Consider the following 15752-nt stretch of genomic DNA (forward strand, 5'->3'; position numbering starts at 1 on the left):
CAATAGCTGTGTTGGAGCACATACCTTGACAATCATCATCATTTATATGAGTCTTAGTCTTTCTCAGGTTCAGTAGAATATTTCTGAAGTTTTTTTTCTTTTTTTTTATAGGGGTACTATAGTTGGCTTTTAAAAAATATTTCCACCAGATTATGATGCGATCTCTCTATAAACTGGGGTATGAGGTCATTTTTGGAGAATAAGTTTGTTTCTTTTAAAAAAGGCATCTTCTTTCCAGTTAAAATAGATATTTATTCTTCTTTATGAGCTTACGATACATATATATCTCTCTCTGTACATGTGCAGGCTGTGTACGTATACATATGCGCACACGTGTACAACATATATATTTTTTTTTTGAATCATGGCAGGTGATCTTTAGAGGCGGGACTGAGTATGGATCATTTGAACGAGGCAACTCAGGGGAAAGAACATTCAGAAATGTCTAACAATGTAAGCGATCCGAAGGGTCCACCAGCCAAAATTGCGCGCTTGGAACAGAATGGGAGCCCATTAGGAAGAGGAAGACTTGGAAGTACAGGAACTAAAATGCAAGGAGTGCCTTTAAAACACTCTGGACACCTGATGAAAACTAATATTAGAAAAGGTAACACTTTTGATAATTCTGCATTGGAGAAATATGATTTATAATATTTGGGGGGGGGGGGGAAGCATACTTTTGCAGACTCTGCTTCATTTATATTTCAGGATTAAATCTCCATTCTAAAATACTATATATTCCCAACTCTGATATAAATCACATTTGGGAAATGTAAGCTTCATGCTTGGGTGGAGCATCTTGCTTTACAGGGTGGAGTCTGATTTTTGTTAAGGTAAAGGCTAGCTGCCCTGATTAAAGCAAATTCCTACATTGCAATAGAAGTAATACAATGCCTTAATTCTTTGAGTGAGCGTTGGGCTAAGAAACGCAAAAATCCGTAAGAGTAAATAGCGAACCCCCAAACCAAATTCTCGCCTTTCCTCTTAATGATGGTCCAAGCTTGGAAGGGCAGCAGTATTTCCATAACAGTTGCAAGTTGGTTGAAAGGAGAGAGTGTAAATCTTTAGGTATCACATTGGAGAAGTCATTTATGATGTCAATCTTCGCAGTTTATTTTCTTAAGTACAATTCATTATTGAACAATGAACAACTTGGGTGTCATATTTTTCAGTGGCTGGTTTGCTGTAATTAGACATTTACACAAGGAAAAGGCACATTTAGACTCATTGATGTTTGTATATGGATGGCTTTTGTTTGCATTGAAAATACTTTTAATGGACAGTAATCTATAAATTTTGCTTATGAAAATGTGCAAGTCTTTTTGACCGTGTCCTGCAGGTTTTCTAATTTAAATCAAAATATCCTGCATGTAATTTGGCGTTTGTTTTAAAACAGCCTCTACTTTTCTCAGTATAATCGGTGTATGTTTATAATCCATATTTTTCTAGCATTTGCTAAGCAGAGTGCAAAATGCAACCAAGACTGTTAAACGCACAAAGTTAGAAGGCAGAGGAATTTCATTGTGTCCGATGCATAACATTTATCATACAATCATTTATTTTTTCCTCGGTTTGACGAAAACAAAGAATATATTGATCCTGAAATGAACAGACACAGCAGTCCGTATTGTTAGATCTTTATCTATTAAAAATGGAAAAACAGCACTTCAGCAAATTCTTTGGCCTCTGCTCATGATTACCCTATTTATTGATTGTTTGCCAAGAATGTATGCATCTTAAGAAAGCCAGGGTAAGAGCATTAAAAATATAATTTATTACGGCTTTTCAAGCAGAGTGCATTAATATTGTACAGTGAAGCAGTGGGGCTATATAAAAAGGACTTTCTGACGCCTGCAAACATATAAGTTCCATAAATTCCTAAATAGGAGATTTCAGCTGTCTCTGGTATTATGTGATATTTGCACAGCAAACTTTAATGCCAGGACAGTTTTAGACAAGGATTCTACAGACTTCACTGCTCCTTATGGCAGACGTGCTGTTTACACAGACTCGTAAACCTTCAGCAAAAGCTCTAACACTGCCTTCAGGTTTAAATCATGCTGTATTTTTAGCAGCGAGCACTGACCAATGCTCTCCCCTTTAATACTAGAAGGTTATGAAGTTGCTGCACTTGGAGGTCTTGCCAAGTACTAGCAGGAGCGATCAGCCAGCTGAGATTGTGCTCTCCTGTATAACATTTTTCACATTAACAGAAGGACACTAGTGACAGTTTGCTAAAAGATTTAGTGGCTCGATTTGTAGTCAGACGGTACCTGTGTCGCACTACCAGGATCCACCTCTGATAATCTAATCTACGCTGTACATCAGAATTTAGCCAGGAGGTTGGCTCTCCCGGGTCGGTTAAAGTACCACGTTTTTCAGGACGCTGCACCTCACGAGTCCCTGTACCTGGCAAAAAGTGTGCTGATGTGCAGCGAAGTACCTGTGCGTTACTAGTTTTGTGTCTGACCGTAGCTTAATTTGTAGGAACCGATAAGGGGGGGAAAAAACAAATACGCTTTTAGCTGTCTTGGAGTGTATCTGCACTATTTGTTAAAATGAAGCTTTGTTTACATTTTATCTTCAGGTATTAACGGTGAAACTACTTAAGAATTTTGAGCCCTCTCTCGGAGTCAGAGGGTAGTAGGTCAAATATCAATTGTGAGAGCCTGGAAAGGGGGGAAGAAAAAGCCCCACTACGTTTTTGCAGATGAAGTGTGTGTGTGTTTTAGAAAGCTCTCCATAGCTTAATTAAAACCAATGAAGAAATCACCAATTTGCATGTACTGCTTTTGCTTTGGTCTTCTCTCCCTTCCTGACCAGTCTCACTTAGGTTTAAAAAGAGAAAAAAAAAAAAAAGAAGAGAAAAAAAAAAAGCTCCTTCCTGCACTACATAAATATTGGCAAGCTTTTAGTCTTGTCTTTCATGCTGAGCCTATTGGGCAAACTGGAGTGAGTTTGTGAGCTTTTCCAAGCGAGCCTGAAGGGGTTTGTTTGCCAGAGATTGACTCTCTGGTGAACAGATGTAGTTTAAATATACGTGCTTAAGAGGTATCTTTTTTATCGTGATTTCTTGCTATACGTTAGAGCACAAATCAACAGACGCGGTCTTAAAAGCGTGTATCTATTGTCAAGAGTAAATCTTCTTCTTCCACTCTGGTATGTCTGGTGCACCTTAGCAGATTAGGAGGTTTCCGTAAGTCTAGAGGGCAGTGGTTATAGAGGCATTAACATTGTAGGACTAATTGGAGTTCCTGGGTGCCCTGTTAAAATAACCCTTGTCATCATTTATGCTAAAGATGATACCCCTCTGGCAGGCTGCCACAAGACAGTTCTGTACATCTGCCTTTAACCCTTTTGCTTTCTGTCATTAAGAGATCCTAACCTGCGCTGCTGGAGGCAGTGGGACAGGACCGGGGCCTGAACCCACGGGTACGAGGTCATCGTGTCATCCACCTCCGTCCGGGAGGGATTGTCACAAAGTCTAGAATTCTGATTGTCAGGAGAGACTTTGTCCCTAAAACAGCTTAGGTCATTTGTTACTCGCTGGCTGTTGTCAAAAGGGAGGAAAAAAAAAAAAATTTAAAAAAAAAAAAAAAGAAAAAAAAAAAAAGAAAAGACGAAAGGCAAAAAGGTTGTTTGCTTAATAGCCTACGCAGCATGGGGAAGGGGTTGTCGTATGATGCTGCAAAACTAGAAATTAGTAATTACTTTCAGGCATACCAAAATAGCAATGAATACCAGAAATATAGAATGTGAAGTGCTGGAGGCAACAAACAAACAAAAAAATACCCCAGACTGCAGGTACACTTCTTAAACCGGCATTGAAATCATGATTTGTTTCTTAAAGATGCGACTGAAAGTAGGGCTCAAGTGCACTCAATGAATGAAGCACGAATTAGTGTTAACTTTTGCCTTGTTTCCTTGTGTGCTCTTTTCAGAGCGAATGTATAACACGCAAGGTGATTTGTTGTTGACGTTGAAGGCAATTAAATATTTTTGGCAGGACTAAGAAAGTTTTAATGTTAACGAACAAAATTATGTAGCTGGTACTAAAATGGCTCACAGTGAAGACATCTGCAGTATGTATTTAGGTTCTCGTGCTGCCTGCTACTCACAACAAATCAGGCAGGACACAGAGAATCAACTTCTCTTCAGTCAACCTTGTTATTTCTATAGAAGGTAATTCTTTAATCTGTATCCGATCAAGCGAGGTAAATTTGCATTTCTGCTTTTCAGAGAGATGGATGTTTTGTAGAACTTTCTCTTTTGGGGGGAGGGCAAGGGGAATATGTTTATCAAATATTTGTGATGATTCTTGATGCCTCCTCTGCCTGTTCGTACAGGTTCTATTTACATAACGCTGTATAGACCCACCTACTCTACTATAACTCGAATTTAATATGTTAAATTTAATTTTTTTTAATAGGAAGTATGCTTCCAGTTTTCTGTGTAGTGGAACATTATGAAAATGCCATTGAGTACGATTCTAAGGAGGAGCATGCAGAATTTGTGTTGGTGAGGAAGGATATGCTTTTCAACCAACTGATTGAAATGGCATTGCTATCACTTGGATATTCTCACAGCTCTGCTGCCCAAGCAAAAGGTAAATAAGATTATGAAATTGTACGATGAATTATGTTTGTTTGTGGGATCTTGGGGGAGGGGCAGGATTGATTTCAGGAATGCGATGCAGATTTCACTTCTGAAACTTCTTGCGGATTCTGTCTCTGTATATTATTTTTTTTCCTTAATGTATTTTTGTTTAGTTAGTGCACGTTTTGTTCATGGGGAATGTGGAGGTAGATTCTTTTTTTTGTTGTTGTTGTTTAAAGAAAAAAAAAGACTTCAACTGAATCATTAGTATGCTTATTGACCTTAATAATCTGCTCCACTGAGGATCCACAAGGAAGTGTAAAGCATATTTGAGCAGATGGACTGTTGAGAGTCAACTTGCATTTATGACTGAACATCCAGCTCCATTTCTTTTATTTTGTTCCTGATGGTTTTATAGACTGCAAAGTATTATTATTTTTTTTTGTTGTACTCAGTCCTTGCATTGCAAAATCCTCTCTAATTTATTAAGAGGAATGCTAACTATTATATCATGTCCTATTGAATTCATGGGAACTTAGGAAAATAGACTTCTATACATATTAAAAAAATCTCTACTGTAATGCATTTGTATAATTTCATAATATAGATAAAGCATATCCTTGGTGGTGTGTGGGTGGGGGTTTTTGGGGAGGGTGTTCTTTTGTTTTGCCAGATTTAAGAGGCTAGAAACAAAGGTGGTGATCTTGTTAAAATCAGATATTTCTTTTGCCCCTAGGAATTAACAGGTAAATTACTTTTTTTTTTTTTTTTTCAATTTTTCCCTGCCCTTCCTGCCCACTCCCCCTCTCCTTGAAAAATAAAAATCCCACAGGGCTTATCCAGGTTGGGAAGTGGAATCCAGTTCCACTCTCCTATGTGACAGATGCCCCTGATGCTACAGTAGCAGACATGCTGCAAGACGTGTATCATGTGGTCACACTGAAAATCCAGTTACACAGGTAAGTTGCGTACCAGTTCTGGGACGTGAACTGTTACTTGTCTGCTCTCGCTGTTAATATTGCTTGTATTTAATTCCCACTGTGCTGTGTGCTCCAAGTACAAAGGCTTATCTAAATTCCTTCTTAGTTACTCCGATTCTTCTTCAACTTACAGTATAGTACTGCAGAAAACTTTTATAGCTCTGATACATAGGTTTTCTTTGGATATCTCATTAAAACTATATTGCATTTTAGTCAATTAAATGATGCATTACAAGAAGGCATTTTACATAAAGTTTACTTAAGAGAAAAATATTTTTGCATATCATGAACGGTACCATCTGTGTGCATTTTGTAAAAGAATGACTTGCTCGCACTTATTGTTGCTGTCTAGGTTCTTAAATTTCACCGTGACAAAAAAGAAAAAAACGGTTAATATATTAATGCTTTTCATGATCAGTCGTGAGAAAGCATTACACCTTAAATTGTTTTACCAAGCGCATCAGAGCAGGAAGGTAGAAGTAACATGAAAAAATAGTCGCCACATGCAGCTGATGTATAATTCATGCATCAATACAGCAGATGTGTTGTATAAAGTAATTAACTAATCGGAACAATCAGGAGACCGAGAGCAATCTCCAGATGCATCTGCTTGATGCGCAAAATGAAATCTGTCTGTCTTAAAGGAATGTTCTGCAGCAGGATGCAATCTTGTAATAATCCCTTTTCTAATCTGTGTTTCAAATAGTTGCCCTAAACTAGAAGACTTGCCTCCTGAACAATGGTCTCACACAACAGTAAGAAATGCTCTGAAGGACTTACTGAAGGATATGAACCAGAGTTCATTGGCCAAGGAATGTCCCCTTTCACAGGTACTTAGCATAACATGTAATAAATAATAAAGCACTATAGGCAACGCTGATGTGAGATTTGAGATTTCCACAGGCTGTAGCAAGTGGTACCCGTGGAGTGAATCTGCCAAAAATGCAAATTCATTTGACCACTTCATGATCTTTATAAATACGCCTGATTCATTTTGAACGTAGTCTTACAACGTTTCCCATGGGGAGTCGTGAAAGGTTGTTTACACCACACTAAAATTGTCTCACAGCAAACTGGATTTTAACTGGTTTTTGTCTTCAGTCTTTGAACTGCTTTGATGTAACTACTTTTTTCAAGCACATGTGTTCAAGACGTTAAAAGGCTCTTTACTTACTGCTGTCAAAAGTACTATTGAATCTGAATGCTTGTTAGATAACCTACAGTAGTTTTAAATGCTAATTCATAAAATGAGACAGTCTTTGGCATGCTATATGAGAAGGGAATAAAGAATAAAGCTCTTTGGATGATGTGTTGTTGTTGCAAACAACCAAAGGAAAATCAACCATTTATTAGCTCTAATCAAAATATACCTAAACAAAAATGAAACCTCAATTTATGCATTGCTAAATACTGAGCTGATGCTTTCCTCAAGCCTTAGTTGTATTGTTCTTTTTTTGCCATTCTCTTCGTCGTTCTTTTGTCAAATTCCTGTGAAGGCGCAACTATTTCTGCGCAGTACAGTGTCCAGTGATGCTGTGGTGGGAACATTGTATTTATTTTCACCTTTTAAATTTTAAAATGTATTTTGTTGTGGTGCAGTGGAGATAAATTCAGTATACAAATAAATAACGCTGGTTGTGGTAGGGAGGGGAAAAGGGAAATTAAGGAAGTCAAGGTATTTTTATGGGGATTTTATTTCTCTTGCTCAGAATCTTGGAGACTTTGTCTCCAAAAGACTTCAGTTAATCTATAGAGGACAACTCTCTTTGTCTATCTGTCTTTCCAGCACATATATTAGCAGGCTGTTTTCCCGTCACTTTTTTTTCTCCTATGGTTAGATTGCTTTCAGTGATGTGGCTCCAATATAGGAAGTTTTGAAGTGGAAATAATCAAAATTATCTTCACTGGTTGCAAACCATTCCAGTAATATGTCTGCAAAGTTATCTTGTACGTACCTACTATAAAAGCATGTGATTTTTTGCACTGCTGGCTTATGCCAGCACTGCAGATAATTTGGGATTTTTCTCCATTTTAATCTAATAGCGCTAGTTTTTACTTGGTACTTGATAGAAAGCAAGTAAATTCTGTCAAAATGGAATATTTCATTTCTATTTGGACATCGTGTTTCACACAACAGCTTCCCTATATATAGGTAGATGATGCAATGAAAAAGCATAAAAAAAAGTTCTTAGATACTTCCCTAGAGACGGTATCATGATACTGGAGACAATTCAATAATTGTACTCTTTTAAAAAGTTGTTTTTAAACTATACTGAATTTTTCTATTCTAATTTTAATGGACAAAAACAGTCTTGCCTAATAACAGCTTTTGAAGTTAGCACTTGAGATGACCAAAATCCCAGATTACAGAACTCTGATTTGGGGCTGTTTGATTATTCTTTTGCACTTCTTTGTTTGTAAAAGAATATACTTAAAGCCATGAGCTTCTTTCTGTTATTAGAAGCGTGCTTATTACTTTTGTCGTCTCTATCTTCACCAGTGTTGCGGTTTTTGGGTTGCAAGAATTTAAATAGCTACTGCTTCTCTCTTTTTTCCCTTTAAAGATCAAATCACATTAAACTTAAAATACATTTATTTATTCTTAACTTTTGGAAAAACCAGCTGTTACAGCAGTTGATTGAGAGCCCGTCAGTCAGTCTAAATCTTCCCGTTTCCCTCGGGGAGCTTGAGGGAGGACGCCTTGATCTGACGGTGTCCTTTTCACATGATGAAACTGATCTGAATTCTTCCTGTATTTGCCTAACTAATAACTCGTTGTGCATCGCTCCTATGGAAAGGACACTGATTTGAGAGTGCCTATGTTTTGTTACACATATTAAATCTGGAGAATTGCCCTGCAGTGGTGTGCTGCGGCAGCAGAGGTGAGAAGTAAGAGCGAGGCGGCGGTTAGGAGGCAATGTTCCTGTAGAGGGTCCATCAAAATGCCAGCATGGGAGACTCCTCTGAGAGCAGAGAAGTGGCCTCTCCTCTTATGTACTTCCACGGGCATAGGTAATGCCATATGAAGTGCTTCATCACAAATGCAAGCTAATGCAGTGACACCGTACCATAACTTATTAACACTGTTATGGATATAATTTATTAACCACAGAAAAATGACTCAAAGTGGAAACGAGAGTAGTTATCGTTTTCTGTCATTGTCATTAGCAGTGCTCTGTTTTGTGTAGGTACGGAAGGATTTGTTGCGAGGTATTTAAGTTGCTGTGCTCAATGCGGTGCATCTCTGAAGCCCCATTTAAGCATGGAAAACTGAGAATCATTGTCCTCACTTAGAATTTACAATATTTCCTTAATTAATCTTGCTTTTTGCGTATTAAAAAATTGCTCATATTTATTCAGAATACCGACATTATATGTACTGAAAAAAAAATACCAAGCAAAATATTTTTATAGTGCAGGTATATTTAAGAGCTTGAAAATATGTGAGCAAACAAACTTTTAGATCCAGTTCATCTTAATTATGGAGTCTTGAAAACTTAACAGCATCATCTACTTGAGTGGGTTTTCTTTTCCTTTTTCCTTCTAATTTTTTTTGCCATTCTCTTTCTTGTCCAACTGAAACATTGCGGCATACGGGTATGAACTCTTCATGCCTTCTGCAGTAAAATACCAGTGTGACTTTTGCTCTCATTAGGAGAGTTGAATACATGGTCTCTTTCGAATCTACTGTAATTGTCCCACCCCGCGACTGCCGGGGCCACCATGAAAGGCCAGGTTTATCGCTCGCTATATGAGCCCGTATCGCGGGGAATCCCCATTGACATGACTTGGAGTTCTCAGGACGTACCGGAGCAAATGCATGGCTCTGGAATCGCAGAGGTTTTGTCTCAAATTTTCGGTATCAAGCAGGAAAGGTAAAAGGATGCTGTGAATTTTGCATGGGAAAGCCAAGCCTGTTCTGCATTATGCGCTGCAGTGTGTATTTTCGTGCTTTACCTTGGGTTTGCAGATTGTATTACTAGAGACTAGCAGCATACGCAGATGCTGGGTGAAAGACCTCTTGCGTTTGATATGCGATACCATTTCTGCTTCCTCTCCAGACCCCTTTTGATGGGGAAGGCAACTTGGAATTTAATCTAGGGCTCAATTTTGGGCCATCTTGTGCATTCCATTAAATTGGTGCATCTTGTGAGTGGCCTAGATCTCATTTCCCTCCTGTTTTGGCTCTTTAGTCTCCAAAGGGTTGTAAAGAAATTGTTCTACCATCAGTTCTTATTTCCGACCCCTCGCACAGAAGCTCTACTCTACCTTAGTCTGTTGGGATCTGCTCTAAAGTGATCAGGCAGGCAGGCCTGTTGCATTTATTTATTTAATGCTAGTCCTTCCATCTCTTTACTCAGTCTTCGTCCTAGCATTTTCATGCTTTGTTTTCACAGTTGTGCTCTATTTTGGTTTTTAGTGCGGAACTCTCTTATTACTTCCACAGTTAAAATAACTGAAATACTACAGGGTGTGTTTATACTGATATTAATAAGGGTTTATTTTGTTTTGTCCCTATTGAGTAATCGTCTCTCTGTATATATATAGATAGATAGATAAGCTTTTATGAGGGAGAGGAGAGCAACATGGGCTATTTGCCCAAGAAAAGGCTGGAAATTCTTTTGATAATTCTGGAACAAACTCACTGTGTGCTTTTGAACATTTAGATGTACCCGTTCTCTTGAGTTCCTGTCACCTTTTCCATGAAAGGAAGATAACAAGTCACCTACCAAACTAAGAGATTGTAGAGATTAATTAGTATCCGGGCACTGTTTTGAAAATATGGCAGTGACCAAATGACGTTGACTTTCCCACTGATATTATCTCATGTGAATTTTTTCTAGAAAGATTTTCTAAATGATTGTTGTTAGTATTCTCAAATAAGCTTGGGTTTTTTAAAAAAAAAAAAAAAGAAAAATTTTTTTTGCACTTTATCAAATGACTGCAAAAGCATTTCTGAAGCGAGATATTAATTCTTTCTCTTCCCCTATAGTATAGCTAGCCTAACTCTCAGGACAACCAATAGCCAGTGCATTATAGATCAGAGAATCCAGGCCTGATGTGTAGCAAAATCTCAAGTCTCATGGTTTATTGTGTTTTAAAATATTTTGTAGGGACATGCAATATTGCCATGGAATATATCCAGAGTCTGTGATACTTACGGACAGTAATTTATGGGCATTGTATTACTATTTTGAATTTTTTGGAAGATATTTGTGTGTGACACCCCCCTCCATTCCCCCCTAAGTCTGTAATGTCTTTTAGATAATTTTGCTCTTGATGCTGAGGGAATGGCATTTTTCCAGTTAGAAGGATATACGATCGCATTTCGTAAAACGTATGTGCGCACAGAACAAGTGCTGGTACGATACCGACGTCTGAATAGTTTTGCACTTGTGATAAATATAGCTATCCTGACTGCATTTTGATCAAACTTCCTTGCTGTAGCGAAGGATTGTCTGCATCTGACATGGGCATAATAATATAGATCATATACTTCCCTTTTTGTTCAGACATCCTGCCCTGAATTTGCATGCTATTTTATGCAGGCGTCGTGCAGAGACACCAGGCAGAAAGCTTGCTTGGAACGTCGGTGTTCTCTCAGTTCACCTGATCTGAAGGCATCTGGCCATCGTAGCAAATAAGCAGCGTAATAGAAATACTCTCGCATTTCCTCGCTGCTGTTCAAACCCCCTCCCCCCAAATTCCCAACCATAAAAAGTGGGGTTAGCTAAAATTAAAATTTCCAGACCTATAAATAACCAAGGAATGAGGTATTAAGAGTTGCCAAAATACATACTTTTTATGAGCAATTTTTAATTCATGCTTACAAAACTGAAAGGTGTTTTTTGCCCTCCCCTTTCAATTTTACCTGCCTAGACCTGAGATCAAGTCCTTGGATTTCTTTGTTGCTTGTGATTCTCTTCTCTCCTTCTCTCTTCCTCCTCCCCCCCTCCCCCAATAATTAATAACCTCAGTAAGGAATGCAGCTCCTTTTTCTACTTTAGAAGTTGCTGTACTTTAGATTTTAAAGATGTCATTAATTATTTCAGGGGAGTAAATCCTTGAGGGCCTGGGCTCAGGTTTTGGCAGGCAGGGCCTTTCAACCCACCCCTCAGTTGCTCAAGAGCGTTCACTCTGATGTCTCTTCAAGCTGATGTGGTATCTGGATTATTTTTTTTTTAAACATTTTTGATTAACTATTCAAATTTATGACCATGATTTTTAGTCATCCAGGTAGAACGGGCCGTACAGAGCCTATTGCTGGTGGGATGGGGAAGGTGAAATGCACTGCGCGAGGACCCTCGCAGGGTGCTCAACTGCTGTTTTGGTCACAGATTTATGTTCTTTAGGTGCATCTGAACGCTCCCAGTGTTAAAGCTATGTCAGTCTGTCTACCATTGTTTTATCTGGGCAGTACCCTACTAAAAGAGGAAAAAAAATAGCTTTTTTTTTTTTTTCCTTCCTCTTCATTAGAATTAACTATAATGAGGATGTCGAAGTCCCTTTCCAAAACAGTTATAGGGTCTGGGCTTATTATGGGCGGGAGGGGAACATACCTTGTTTCTCAAATAAATGCAGTTTCTGACTTCAGAGGTCTCTGCAAGGTGTCAGCGTGTCCCTTAGTATCTGTCCTGTTGTGAGGTCTTGCGTTTCTGCTTCTGAAAGAGTGGAGAAGAGTCCAATGGAGGGATGGTGCTAGTTTTGATTTTTGTGGTGTAGTTTGGTTTTGGTTTTCTTTTTTTTTTTTTAACAGTGCTAAAGTCAGCTGCATGGAGATATAAGCAGCTGTCTTCCGCTAGGCTCGCCTGTGAACAAAGTACAGAATTCATGCTTTTTTAAGGGAATAACATTTTTGGGACTGTGCTCCCCACTTTGTGTGCTAACAACTTGGGATTGTATCTCGGCAATTTTGAGAACTGTGTCATGTGAATGATTATCTGCGTCATATGGACTTCAAGTTTTAGGGAAGTGACAGAATAAAAAAGGAACACAGCACGTTTTCTTCTGATACGTTTTCCGTCTAAAATGTGCATGTGTTGTAGAACTGATCCCCACTCCACTTCTGTTTTCACTCAGTGATCCTGAGAATGGTACATAGAATAACTTGCATTTTAAATATTTGCTGTTATGTTCTTCTTGTTTTATATATATAAAATCATGCTTTTTTTTTTTTTATTTTTACATTCACTGGGTTAGGAGGCAGCCAAGTAATGCACTGCTACAAAATTCTGTATTCATTCATTCATGTTTCTCGCATACTTCTTAACACAGTCATGGCCAAGTGTGAACCCTGATTTATTTATTTTTTTCCATAACTTTATTAGAGGGTTAGCAAGCCACTCCTCCAGTGTTCTTTAAAGCAAGATTGCAAATAAGTCTCTTTTTTTCTTCTTATTGGCAAATTGTTGGCTGTAGAGTACTGCACAAGTATAAACAACATGAGAGATCCTTTAACATAACATGAGAGAGCCTTTAGTCGCTTTGCTCCCTAGCTTTGGAACTCATTGCCAATTGAAGCAAGGAAAGCTCTGGCTGTTGGGACTTTTAAATCTAGACTTAAAAGTTATTTGTTCTGTTTAGCATTTTTAAAATGATTCTATTAGGAATTGTATGTGCTTCAGTTTTAATTTTAACTCATAATGATTGTAAAGCACCCTGGGATGCTTGCATGAAGGGCGCTACAGAAACCCAAGATTGTATTGTACTGTGTTGTAATGTATTGTATTATTACATGGTGCTGGAGTTGGACCACGGACAATTCATATAGAAAGCATTTGAATACTTAGCTAAAGATAAGGAGTGCGTGTGTGTGGGGGGGTACTGTCGCTTCTTGCTTCTTTTCCCCCTTTTCTGTCAGTTATTTTATTAAACTAAATTAACATGGCAGTTATTCCCTAAGAAATGCCAGCATAATTTACTGCTGCAAAGGGGCTCAAAATGTAAACCAGATGATAAACTAAAAATAAAAAAGTCCACATTAAGATTTAATTGCACTTCCCTTTCTATATTACGTTCTTATGTAAAATACATTACAAAACAGTACTTTCTTTATCACTTCCTTCACTTTTAACTGAATTTCATTAACAATAAAGAAATATATTGTCTCTGTTTCAGTAATGTCATTTGACAGTTAATCCCTTAACTTGATGTACATGTCTTTAAGATATTTTTTTTTTCTAAATATTTTTTTTTCTAAAGAACATGATAGCACTGACTGGAGCCAAGTATTGCACAATCATGTGATTTGCAAGTTTCCCAGCTCGCAGCTTTGCCAGTGCAGGTCAATTCACACCTGCCACACTTATGCCATTCTGGTCCTCATGTTGCTTTTCCTTGGTGATTGTCAGAGGTAGAGAGAGTTGTGCGTGCGGCTCCTTCCTTCCCCCCCCCCGCTCCAAATGTGTGGTAAACCTTGTGCATTGGAAGTGTCTGCTCAGGAATTAAATGGAGTTTAATTTCTGTCCATTAGGAAGCTGCTATCCACATCGCCAATTAAGCCTTCTATTTAAAGGGCAAGGAGATACGTATGTCTACGTCTTAATCACTGCTGCGACTGGTTTGCAGAGACCTTCCCTGACTGGTTCAGTTATTACTAGCGGTGGTGGGAGGCACAGAGATCGGTGTGGTTATAAAACCTACCCAAAAGCTGAGCGAATTCTGTAGGTGCTGCAGCGTCACTGTCAGCAGATCTAAAGCTGAGGTACGCCTGTGTTAGGGGACGCAGGGCTGTAGGCATAAAGATGCGTCTGGAGAAAATTACTTGAATTGGTAATAATCTTTTACCTGACAGGAATGAAAGCTAAGCAGGACCCACTTACTGAGAGGCAATGCTAAGAGACGAACACCTCTTACCTTGTCAGACCAGACTCATTGCAGGTCCTCACTCTAATCATAACTTAGAAGAAGAGAGATGCATTTCTCAAACAGACCCTGAGCAAAATTCTCAGAGCTTGCTTCCTCCCCACTTTATTTCCGTGCCCCCCCCCCCCCCCCCCCACCTTTTTAATTAATAATTAGGTTCTTCCTTTTCATTTCCCAGAAATGTGGTAGGAAAACCTAAGGCGAGGGTGAGCTTTGTCTCTCTCTCTCTTTGGACACTTCTTTAAGAACAGCACAAACAGTATCAGATTCGCCTGGTGCCTTGCAGCAGTGATCGGAGGACAGGTTTTTCAGGACAGCAGCAACCTCAGACCTGCCTCACTCCAAGCCATGGAATAAACTACTCAGAAGGGAAAACTTCTGTTCCCCAGGGGTGGGAACACATGAAAGGTTCTCCTCATATACACCTGTCTCTTAATTATTTTTATTTTACTTTCTAAGTACTAAGATTTCCTACATTGAGAGCAGCAGTTCTTTCGTAAGCTTGCACTGGAAGAGGGGCAAACTGCGTTAAAGCATAATCTGTGCTTGGCTGTGCCACCTTTCCAAAGGATTTGATGCTCTTCAGTAAACTGTTGTGGAGAAGGATGGGTTTCATGATGATGACAAACTGAGGGACATGCGAAGGATGCTAGTGTCAAGGGCTTTTCTAGGGATGGAGAGGAGATTTCAGCTCCCTAAGTTTACGTAGTATATTTGTATTTAAATCAGTACATCTAGATTCTCTCAGAATTGTGTGGGGTTGTGTGTGTATATGTGTGTGTGTATATATATATATGCACACACATGTATCACAATAAAATTCCACCAAAATATACTTGCCAGCTAGTATGTCCCCAAGCTCTTAAAGCTGTGTTCCTTATTCTGCACTTGTTGTAGGGAGGAACTTTGTTTGCTAAACCTAATCTAGCTACACTTTTTCCATTTCTATGTTTTAATATAAGGGGGGACTCAGAAAAAAATCTGAATAAATAAATCCTCAAAGTGCATGTGCATATTCCACATGGAAGGTTAGCCTGAACATTTCTTTTTCGAGATATGTTCATCCAATCTTGCATCTTTTTATGAATTCTTCAGAGCATCTATACTTTTCACAAACTCTTGTCAGTGAAAGGCAGCAACACAGAGGTGAAACTAGTATCTTGGCTAATATAGCTGCTTAAAATGTCCCCTTCATATGATTTTACTTAGCAGAAGTTAAGAACCCATAGCAAAATTTATACTCTAACTCATTTTTCTCCTGAAAAATTTTTACATTTTACTGAGGACAGAAAGTTGTTTGCTCATGTGCTT

The 15752-nt window shown here is 38.5% G+C and overlaps 1 protein-coding gene across 10 annotated transcripts in view; it reads left to right on the plus strand.

Annotated features, from left to right (window-relative positions):
- SATB1 (SATB homeobox 1) overlaps positions 1 to 15752 on the plus strand; it is a 94050-nt gene that overhangs the window by 21945 nt on the left and 56353 nt on the right. For all 10 annotated transcript variants that reach the window (XM_054191697.1, XM_054191698.1, XM_054191696.1 and 7 more), the window contains 4 exons: positions 372 to 607; positions 4430 to 4606; positions 5429 to 5555; positions 6283 to 6406. In XM_054191697.1, the coding sequence (XP_054047672.1) occupies positions 397 to 607; positions 4430 to 4606; positions 5429 to 5555; positions 6283 to 6406 (639 nt within the window). In that variant the 5' untranslated portion in view covers positions 372 to 396. The remainder of the gene's footprint in view (positions 1 to 371; positions 608 to 4429; positions 4607 to 5428; positions 5556 to 6282; positions 6407 to 15752) is intronic.

The sequence above is a fragment of the Rissa tridactyla genome, chromosome 2, assembly GCF_028500815.1.
Source record: "Rissa tridactyla isolate bRisTri1 chromosome 2, bRisTri1.patW.cur.20221130, whole genome shotgun sequence".
NCBI lineage: Eukaryota > Metazoa > Chordata > Aves > Charadriiformes > Laridae > Rissa > Rissa tridactyla.